Source organism: Lytechinus pictus, chromosome 11 (genome assembly GCF_037042905.1).
Source record: "Lytechinus pictus isolate F3 Inbred chromosome 11, Lp3.0, whole genome shotgun sequence".
NCBI classification, from domain to species: Eukaryota; Metazoa; Echinodermata; class Echinoidea; order Temnopleuroida; family Toxopneustidae; genus Lytechinus; species Lytechinus pictus.
The window spans coordinates 11,126,874-11,138,289 of NC_087255.1; the positions used below are offsets into that span (position 1 = coordinate 11,126,874).

The 11,416-nt window shown below is 35.2% G+C and overlaps 1 protein-coding gene across 1 annotated transcript; it reads right to left on the minus strand.

The window, feature by feature from the left end:
- Window positions 1-1,135: 1,135 nt before the first annotated feature.
- On the minus strand, window positions 1,136-8,170 carry LOC129271468 (uncharacterized). Its single transcript, XM_064106760.1, has 5 exons — window positions 8,081-8,170; window positions 5,255-5,376; window positions 3,835-4,002; window positions 2,933-3,046; window positions 1,136-1,384 (listed from the first exon to the last, which is right to left on the minus strand). The coding sequence occupies exons 2-4, from the start codon at window positions 5,361-5,363 to the stop codon at window positions 2,937-2,939; spliced, it is 387 nt and encodes a 128-aa protein (XP_063962830.1). The 5' UTR covers window positions 5,364-5,376; window positions 8,081-8,170; the 3' UTR covers window positions 1,136-1,384; window positions 2,933-2,936.
- Window positions 8,171-11,416: the final 3,246 nt, after the last annotated feature.

The following is an 11,416-nucleotide window of genomic DNA, read 5'->3' on the forward strand; positions in this document are numbered from 1 at the left end:
AAAATTTGACAAGCAAAAAAAAAAAAAAAAAAAAGGTCTTCGATCACAAATAAAGGATTCCGTACCAGAAAAAAATTGACAAGCAAAAAAAAAAAAAAAAAAAAAAAAAAGGTCTTCAAGCTCGTCAGGGGGGCAAAAAAGGTTTTTCAAGCCCGTCAGGTGGGCAAAGATACGTCTTTTGCATTGGTTGTGACTCGTCAGGGGGGGCAGAGTGCCCCCCCCTGCCCCTCCCCCCCCCCCCCGTAGGTACGTTAGTGGTTAGTGCTACTTACTCATTCCCCTTTAACACACAATATTCTTTTTAAATCTCACTCTCTTTCTCAAGTTTCTTTATGTTTTTCCCTCCTCCCCTATCTAGCTCTTTCCGGGGTTGTCACACAGACACGTTAAGTTTTATAGTGACAACCCCTGCAACCTTCTTAAATCGTTAGGGCCTATTTTATAGAAAATACAACCTTTTTAATATTTTTAAAAATTAAATATTCTGTTATGTACTGTATTTTTTTATATTTGATATTTGAAAAGCTGCAGAAACAATAAATGAAAATCTTTCAATTTATCTTCGCCTGTGAAAGTCTCGGCCTCTCTTTCCACTCCATCTGTGCATGGCAAACACTTCCTTAAAATGCTCATATACCATTTATATAATTTTACTCTCTTATTTACATTTTCATCCTAACAATTTCACACATGCGGAGGACCCCACTAGAAATAATTATATAAGCTTTCTAGCTTTCGTGGTTTGTCCTGTCTAAGCCTATTCTGATTTTAATATATACCATTGTAGACATGTTTTGGTGACCTGGCAAATCAAATCAATTAATCAACCAATCAATCGACCAATACTAATCAACCAATATTGACCAATCAATCAATCAATCAATAAAAATCAAACAATCAATCAACCAATCAACTAACCAATATATCAACCAATCCATCAACAAATCGACCAATTAATCAATCAATAACAAAATCAACCAATCAATCAATAACAAAATCAACCAATCAATCAATGAATCATCTAAGCATGGACCTATTACGAATAGGTCCATGATCTAAGCAACCAATTAACCATTCAATCAATCAATCAATCCATATTTCATCGAACAAAAAAGTCGCTGAGATTATGGTAAAATATATTTTTAACTTTTGAGACGTCTTTAATCCAGTCTATTACTATTCAAACATTATCCCGCAATTAAGATCGAAAAATAATTCACGAGCAAAATTAATCATCATTTGGAAGATTTGTTTTGTAATTTCGGTTTTCCAGCGGAAGAAATAAAACCGGCATTATGAATAAAAACCTGTTCTAATTATTTGAAAAAAAATTCAAGCTCCGTCGATTTCTTCCAATTGTCCTTGTCCATTTACGTTGTACAACCTGAAAGTATAGATGGAAATAAACATCATTAGTATATGATGTTTAGTTCATTTCAAAATAACCTTCATCTATTCATTTATCTGGTTATTTATCTAGGTATCTGTCATAGAACGGACAGCCATTTCAGCAGGTCTGAGTTTTAAATGGGTCAACAAACTTGACATATCGACAGAATCCTACATCAAATATTTTGAAATAGGATAAACCTATACCTTGAAACAAGTGCAATAGTAATAAGCGGAAATACTACTGATGACAATAATAATGATAGTGATGATTATAGAACCTAATACTTACACTGTTACCATTACTTTGACGATCATAATGATTAGACAAATAATAAGAAAAAATAAAATTAGTAATGATATAATACTACTACTACTACTACTACTAATACTATAATAATAACAATATTGATAATAATAATATTCGTAATAATGATAATGATAACGATATTAATATTGTTAATAATAGTAAGAACAACAACAACATCATCAATAATAATAATGGTCACAATGACGATGATTACCATAAAAAATAATAATATCGATTACCATTGGCATTATCGTCATCATTATTGTCCTTTCTCTCTTTTATATCATAAATTTCATTCAGTTTCAATCACTGGCGGATCCAGGGGGAATGTAAAAATGCCGTTAAAACAGAAGTGTGCCCCCCCCCCCTTTGAAAGTGAAGACCTTTTTTTTGTCAAATTTTTCCTCGGGAAAATCCTGGATCCGCCCCTTATCATTGAGCAATGGATTTTGAATTTTCTGCATTATTTATTATTAAAATGTGCTCTTGTGAATAATATGGCGAATGTTTAAATTTTTGTTACGAATAATTATCCGCAGGTATGAATATTTTAAAAGCACTGATTTTTATACAATTTTCTGTCTTACGAATAATTATTTGTCTTTGTGAAGAGCGTTTATGTTGATTTATATTGTAACATTTTGCAATGCACCATACTCGTATGATTTGAACTGAATTAATTTAATAAATACTATTACCAAAAAAGAAATATCATAATCATAATATTGATGGTACAGTATTGCCTATGATCATGATCATCAGCAATATTCAACATACTTTCCCCTTCATCATAAATGCAAATGCGACACTGGATTTTTTGGTTTATTTTCATTTGGTCCAATGTCAATTCGTCCAATCGCCAACTAGTCTACCATCATTTGGTCTACCGTCAGTTCGTCCAATATCCGGTCTAACTGCCATTTCGTCTAATAACCAGTTGGTCCAATAGCCATTTAGTCCATATACCATTTGGTCTAATTAGACTAAGTGTTGATTGGGCAAAGTGAATGAAAATAAAACGAATATTAGACCAAATGGTTATGAGACGTAATGGTCATAGACCAACTGGTGATTAGACGAAGTGATGATTGGACCAAATAGTTATTGGACCAAATGGTTGTTAGTCGAAATGTTGATAGACGGAATGGCATTAGACTAAATGAAGGTAGACCACTGTGGTGAGTGGACGAGTTGGTAGAAGACGAGTTGGCAATTTACCGATTTTTTACTCACCTTTCTAACCGACGAGTCTGCAGGCACTCTTAAGATTCTTGTATCCTTGGTAGGCAGCTGCTGCCTGCTCCTCATCAATCTCCTCATTGCGAAGGGCAGCATCCCGGAGCCTCACTAAAGTGATAACAAGACGAAGTTATATTGTACTTTAGTGACTGATCAGGTTGAACTAAGGAAATGCATACTGTAAATAAAATAGAACCCCAACTCCTCTTGAAGCAAAATATTTTAAAGTATTAACATGATAGTCATTCATCAAGAACAATATTGACCCCCCCCCCCTCCATCGGTGAGAAGAACTGACATTTGAAGCAATAGTTCCCACGCACAATCCCACCCGCACACACACACACCCATGCACATTTTTGTTTTCTTTTTAAATTTGTTTCTCTGGAAAAACATGATGGAGAATTAATCATACATGATAATTAAAGAAGATGAAGAGCATCAAATCATACATAAATTCCAACACACATATACACACACGAACGCATACGACAACACCCCCACACAGGGGCGTAGCTACGGAGGGCCTGGGGGCACGTGCCCCCCCCCCCCCCCCCCGAACAAAAGTTGGCGGAGCAAAAAAAAAGAGGGGAAAAGAAAAAAGGAAAAGTTAGAAGGAAAAAGAAGAAGAGGAAAATCAGAGGAGGAAGACGAGTGAATAAAATAAGGTGAGGGGAAGACTTGCAACAACAAATTTTCGCTCGCGCTTCGCGCTCGCACTTTTATATAGGGCTTATGAGATTATTTCATATTTATGTTGTTTTATAAAAAAATAAAGCAAGAATTGACTGTGAGGACTACCCCTTCAAACAAACAAAAATCCTAGCTACGCCACTGCCCCCGCACACCAACGGCCTACACCCACCCTCATGTACCTATAAACACGAGCTACTTACTTAATTCATCTCCTGGCAGCCCGTTCACGACACCACACCCCTTCTTGACCGCATGTCCAACGTCACGGGCTGCATGCGATACGGCGTGCGAGACTTTATGGGCTGCTCTGGAAAACCAGCTAGAAGCCAAGACGTCTCCCAAGGCTCCCAAGGTTTCCTCATCAAGATCTGGAAATAAATTGCAGCATATGAGAAAAAAAGGTTTGTGTGTTTATAACTAGTGGGGACAAATATAGTTAATACTTTTTTTAAGATCCGCATGATATTTCATCGCGATGCTTCAAATTAAAAACAGAGTTTCTAGAAACCCTAACGGGTTACGGTTTCGCCATTAGAATGTCCCTTTGAATTAGATAATGATAATGATGAATGAAACTGTGGAATGAACTCTTCATGATATCATTTTCAGGGGCGGATCCAGCCAGAATTTTCCAAAGGGAAAAGGCACATTTTTTCCGAGGAAAATTTGACAAGAACTTAGGTCCTCATTTGTGTATGAACGACATATTCCCATTCAAAAGATATGCTGTAACTTTCAAAAAGGGGGCACATTTGTGTAATTAAGAACGGGATATTTACATTAAAATAAAGGGGAGGGGACACGGACCGGATGTGCCCCCCCCCCTGAATCCGCCACTGGTCACTTTGGGTCGCATTTGGTTGCATAAGACAAACACCCGGGAAATATCTCATGAGGAAAAAAAAATTGTCAGTGACTTTCACTGACTTTTTTTTAAAGGAGAATGAAACCTTTAGAACAAGATAGCTTGTGTGAAAACAGAAAAAATCTAAGAAAGAGATCAACGAAAGTTTTGAGAAAAATCGGACAAATAATGAGAAGGTTATGAGCATTTGAATATTGCGATCACTAATGCTTAGGAGATCCTCATATTGGCAATGCGACAAAGATGTGTGATGTCACTTGCAGTGAACAACTCTCCCCATTAGTTTAGTATATATTTCACTAAAATTGCCTCTTTATCACATCTATCAGTAGATCATGTATTCTTTCTATAGGAGGGCATGTAATACAGATTTTAAAGAATGCATCATGGATAAAGAATTTGTATCACCATAAGAAAAAGCAAAAAGAGACATTTTGGGAGTATTTTACAGTCCGTCAAAGGGAAAGTTGTTCACATGTGACATCACACATCCTTGTCGCATTGCCAATGGGAGGATCTCCATAGCATTAGTGATTGCAATATTCAAATGCTCATAACTTTCTCATTGTTTGTCCGATTTTTCTCAAACTTTCGTTGATCTGTTTCTTTGATTTTTTGTTTCGACACAAGCCTACTTATACCAAGGGTCTCATTCCCTTTAAATTCATTCAATCAAATGCAATGATTTGCAGTATCTAATAACACCCGTATGTGACAGTAACGACAATATCGACCCCTGTCTTTCTTGAACTCACCGAGTTGGAGATCCCCTTGGTCATCAAAGTTCTGGTCCAAGCTGGCCGCAGTCACGTGACTGACCACTAGACCAAGAACAAGCAGGGTAGCGAATATTGTCACTTTCATTTTTAGAAATGATCTGCGACAAAATAAAAAAAGACAAAGCCATTTTTAGTTATAATTAGAAGAATAACAACCACAACAACATCAACAAAAATGGGGATACTGATAAAAATGATATATACACTCTAAAAAAAAGGTTTACCAAATATTGGGTAAAATGGGAACATACATGTTGGTTGGGTAAAAAGATACCAAATATTTTGTAAACTTGATTTTACGCATTGTTGCGTTAAAATTTACCCCTTAAACATGCATTTTGCTCAATATGGGGTAAAATTTTACTCAGTTTTTTTAGAGTGTAGGCTAAAGTAGCAACAATTCAATAACAATAGTAATAATGTTTTGATTCAGTGGAACAAATCTTAGTTAGGTAATTCTTTCCCACCAAATTATTATTTTTTTTTCGACGAGATTTTTTTTTTACACTGACATGGTAGAAGTGATGAGTGTAGATGAAAGTCTGCTATAACGCACAATTATTTCAAGACCGAATGGGTATTATTATGCATTCAATGAATAATTCAGGGTCCCTACCCCTTTACCTCACCTGGGTCGAGTGCGGCACACTTCTTGCTGAAGGAAATAAACGGTGTAAAGGATCTGAACCTATCCCACCTGACCAAGACGCAATACAGCAACCATAGCATCATAACTATGCTATTTTATAAGCAAACACCATGGATACAATGTCTTTGATCTAAACCAAGAACCATATTGATGAGTTACAGTACAAGTAGATATATTTCTATGCAGTGGCGTAACAGGCGGGGGGCAGGGGGGCAAGCTGCCCCCTGGCGGATTTCACCGGGAAAATAAAAAACGGCAAAAGAAAAAAAAGGAGGGAGAAAGAAAGGGAAAGGGGGAGGAAAGGGGAAAAGTGAAAAGAAAAAGATATTTTTACTGGAAAAAGGAAAAAAGCGGGAAAAGGAACGAAAGAAGAACATTTGAGAAAGAAAAATCATTCCAAAATAGGCCTATGTAATTCAATAGCATGATGGGAAATAAATTAAAAGATGACAAAATGGCAAACAATAGCGGGAAATGAAGGTAGAATGGAATTAGTCAAAAGCTAAATTAGAAAACAAAGAAAAGGGACAAGAAAAAAATAACAACACGACCAGGCTGCCGAGGATAGAAAATAAAGAGCAGGAAGACAGATAGACTGCATACATTGTTCTATAAGCTTGCTAAATTTTATGCAAATAAGCTACCGGGGCTTTGCCCCAGACCCCACGCAGTAGGGGCGCTTCACTATCAAATGGCTCTATAACGCCCCTGTTTAATCACGTTCAATCTCTAGCGTACAGGCGCGGGGTGGGGGGGGGGGTCTTGGTTCTACACCCAAGAGGATATCACAGAAATTATAGGAGAAAACGTATGATGAAATTAATGGAAATAATGAAATGATTAATGAATTTGATATTTGCTGAATATAATGGAAAAAATTATCACATAATTAGTATTCAATTTCAATAAGCAATATTTTTCCAGCTCGCTTTGCACGCTGGCGACTTTTAACAAATTCAACAAACAAATCAATATAATGACAAATAGAAAGACCAGAACCAATATGTAGTGAAAGTAGGATGTACATTTTCCCACATTGCTATGTTATGCCCCCTCAAATATATTTGGTTCATTACGTAACTGGGTTGAATAAATGTGTTGTGTAAAAACTATATTCTGTATATACCCTCGATTTGATTGAAATAGCGGCAATCTGCGAGGTTTAAATGGCTTTGATATCAAAAAGTTCCCGGACCCCAACCGCATAGCACTGCCGTGAGTATGGAAGGGTTGGGCCATGGGCCCCCAAAAGTTCTACAAACAAGAACAAAAAAGCTGGAAAGAAAAGCAAAGGAAAAGTGTAGGATATCATTTTATTTACTGAATATAATTTCAAAAATATCTCAAAGTTAGATTCTCATGGAAAGGTGAATTTTTTTCTTGCTCGCTCGGGGCTTATTTTAAGCAGCTTTTTAGCACATGTGTCATACTGCGCCCCTCGTTTTTTTTTTTTACTCTGAGCGCTACTGCTGCAAAGAATCCTGCTCACAGTGGCGTACAAACCACAAAAAAGGAATGGAAAGAGAGAAGAGTGAAATATATTTTTTTCTGGATATATCATGTCAAAGTCTATCAACATTGGATTTTTGTATTATTAAGGTCAAAATTTTTGTTCGCTCGCTCGCAACTTTTTTTTAAAGATAAATTCTGCCCGATACGCAATATCTGGCCCTCTCAAAATAGTCGCCTCATTACACGATTACGCCAATTCATACCATGATATGACCGGGAAATTTTTGGCTCTTGCTCCCACCCCCCCCCCCCCCCCCCCCCCTGGCCACCGACCCCTGTTACACCGCTGTTTCTGTGCCATATATTACCTCCACTACACTGAAAAGTGGACTGATAGTTTGTATCTAAGATGTTAGTTCAATTTTGTTGAAGCAACTTTTGACACAGAATATCTATGAGGTGCCGATTATAGATGCCTATTCAGTGGCTCAATAAATTTTTATCCGGCAGAGCCTTAATAGAGGCTCTGTTATCCCGGCTTGGTGCATTGACTTAAGGAATTATTCCTGCCGGATACCCATTCACCACACCTGGTTTCCAAGATCAGAGAATTTAATGAAGGGAAAATCTAACCTTTTAACTGAAAAATACTTAAAATCTACTGCTTGCTTTTCTGGGACACCCGGGTATATATTACTTACCGATGCAGAAGCGATGAGGTGATTCGGATGTTTCAGAAGTTTTGCGAGCTCAGGGAGTGATGCTAGAAAGTTCTCTCTTAGCACGATACTACCTTGAGAGTTTGTGGTCCAGTATTTATACTCTTTTCTAACCTTCTCCTTCCACTAAAGACAACACAGGCATGAAAACCTGCAATGGCCTGCCGTATGGCCAGGAATTGATATTCTAGCTATATATCCTGGATGCAATACGGTCGTGATTGGTTATCCTGATACATCAAATCAATGGTACTTTTGACAAAGGTCCAAGGACCTTCAAGAAAACGGAACATGTTTATTTCTTAAAATGATTGCAAAAGAAACTTGATCAGGGAAGATATTGACGATGTTACCAGTACTTCATGACCGTATATGAGCGGCCTTGGTAATAGATTGATCTGTGAGTTTGAAATATGAAGTCTGAAATTACAATGATTGCACATAAGTTAGGTCTATTTGTTAAGGGCATATTCACAAAAAGCTGTGCTTCGCTTTTTTCTTTCAAATTCGTGTTCATGTTAGGCTACTCCACTCTTCATATAAAGCTTTAGGTTTACCTTTTTGCATCTGAATTTACTGTGATTATCCATATGTAATCAGAATGAGTAGAATGGTGCTTTGACCCTTGTATGTATGAAAAATGTGATATTATCTGAATATAGGCTAAAAACCATTAAGAATAAAAAAAAATAGATATGAAACATTTGTTAAATAAATTTTATTTAATATGTAAATCAACATCAACAGTTTCAAAATAATTACATAAACAAAATTACAAATAATGAAGAAAAACATACTATACAAAGCTACGTTATGTAAGCTGCTTTATGTAGACGTTATTCAAGAACCGACTATTATTATTATCTTTTTTCTTGGGAAGATTAATCATTCTAAGTTTTAAAAAAAGCCTTGAAACCATCGACACTAATAGGTTTATTTTTTAATTTACAGAGATTTATGTAATATCTTAACAGGAGAAATACATACTTTAAAAATCTATTACGTAGTCTATCAAACAATTTCTGAAAAGTGGAGGAGCAATATAGGTGTTTTCTTTCTTTTATCAATATGATAAATGATTTTACCCCAAATTGGTTTCGCTTTAGGGCATATATTCACTGCCCAATGACTTTAAAGAATCACCAAGCATTAATATTTTCAAGCGCAAACTTAATAAGATGCTAATTTGTCAATACTCCACACCAACAAGTCAAGGTAATAAATGTAACTAAACGTATTTACAACTAGCATTTAATTATCAACAAATTTGTCTAATATTATATATCCTAAATAATGTCACTACAGTGCCCTATGACCTGTGCACCTGTCATGTTCCTCTTTTCATTTTCAGTTTTATTTGCACCACTCTTTTCTCCTCTCTCTTTCCTTTGCCTCCCTTTTCCACTCTTATGATTTCTATTAAAAATTTTATCATTATTATCGTTATCATTCCAATTATTATCCAAATTACTTTCCACTTTTTGTTGTTGCTTATACGCTCTATTTTGGTATTTTGTAGATTATGTATTTTAATTTCGTTTTCCACCCGTCTCTTGTATATAGGTTTTGTTAATTAGTATTGGAACTATGTTTAGGGACTTGCCTTTTTTACAAGCTCTGCTTTTCTTGGCAAGTCAGATAATTTTATCTTCAATATTTGCTATGAAATGTTATAGAACTGTATGTATTATTTTGAGTATGTATTATTTTGAACATGTATTTACACTGTACTTGGATTGTGTCTTTTGTTTGAACGGAAATAAATAAATAAATCTAAATCTAAATCTAAATCTGAATAAATCTATATAAAAAAATATGTAAGGTCGTATCAGGGTCTTTGTTACAAAAGACACAAGGGGGTGGGCTAAATCCATTTCCTCTTGATCTTGAATAAGAAATTGTTGAAGGCAATGGTTCTACGAAATATCTTTAAATGATTTAATGCACGTTGAAACATTTTTTTTTACTGCGTTATTTAATTTATTGGTTATGTCATACATTCATTTCTTACTAAGCCACTGGAAATCAAAGATTCCTATTCATTTTTTTAACTTGAAAAACGTAGACATATGCGAGGGAGCAAAGCAACCAAGGTATTTACGAAAGTGTTTTTTTTTATCAAAGCAAAATGAAAGTAATTCGATCTTGGCCTCTAGTGCATATTTATATGAGTTTTTGAGAATAGGCCTATCTGAAATAAGGAAATGTTACTTTTGACCATTGTAATACGACAAAACCAACACTTGAAGTCGCTCAAGTAAAATTTGAGATTTTTTAACCTAAAAAAAAACACATCCTAAGCTGTGAAATAATATAAAACTTGAAAAAAAGTCAACAATATAAAAACCAAAACAAGTGAAACAAATACTTGGTTTAATGTAGCAGAAATTCAGTGAGAGGTTTTATGAATTAGGGAGAACTATTCTAAACACAAGGTTTAAAGTTTGGGGTTCGTTTTTAAAGCATGAGATGTGCACTCTGCAATGCAGTATTAATATAGGTGTCCCCCAGGGGTCTGTACTGGGGCCTTTACTTTTTCTTTTGCATATCAACGACATCCAATTTGTAAGCAAAATGTTTCATGCTATTATTTATGCCGATGATACCAACCTTTTTTGTCTGGGGAAAAAAGTGATTTTTGTGTAACACAGCAAATTCCGAATTAGTAAAGTTTTCTGAATGGTTTGCATTAAACAAGTTGAAAATCAACGTCACTAAGACATGTTGTATGCTTTTTAAACCAAGGAATAGACAAATCAATTTTTCTGATATCGAATTATTTATTGACAATTGTATTCCATTAGTACATTCCACTCATTTCTTGGGAGTCGTTATTGATGACAAATTAACTTGGAAAAATCATATTAGTTACATTTCTAACAAAATATCAAGGGTTATTGGTGCAATAAGTAGAATGAAGAAGGTCTTACCTCATAACATTCTATTGTCCATTTATCAATCTTTAATAGGATCTCATTTGATGTTCCTCAACACATCTCAATAGACTCTTTTTGTTGCAGAAACGGGTAATACGCGTCATCACAGACTCATGCAGCTCCCTTTTCACATACCAATCCTTTATTTTTCAAATTTAGACAACTGAAAATTTAGGATATTCATAAATTACAAGTTGCAATCTTTATGTTTTCTTATTTACACAATATTACCTAAATTTTTAAATGATTGTTTTCAAGAGAATAATTTAACTGTTCCTTACACAACCAGGCAGTCAAATCACATCCGTGTCCCTAAATTAAAATATGAGTTTTCTCGGTCCACAATTATTTTAATTTGTCCAAAGCTATGGAACTTTTTAGA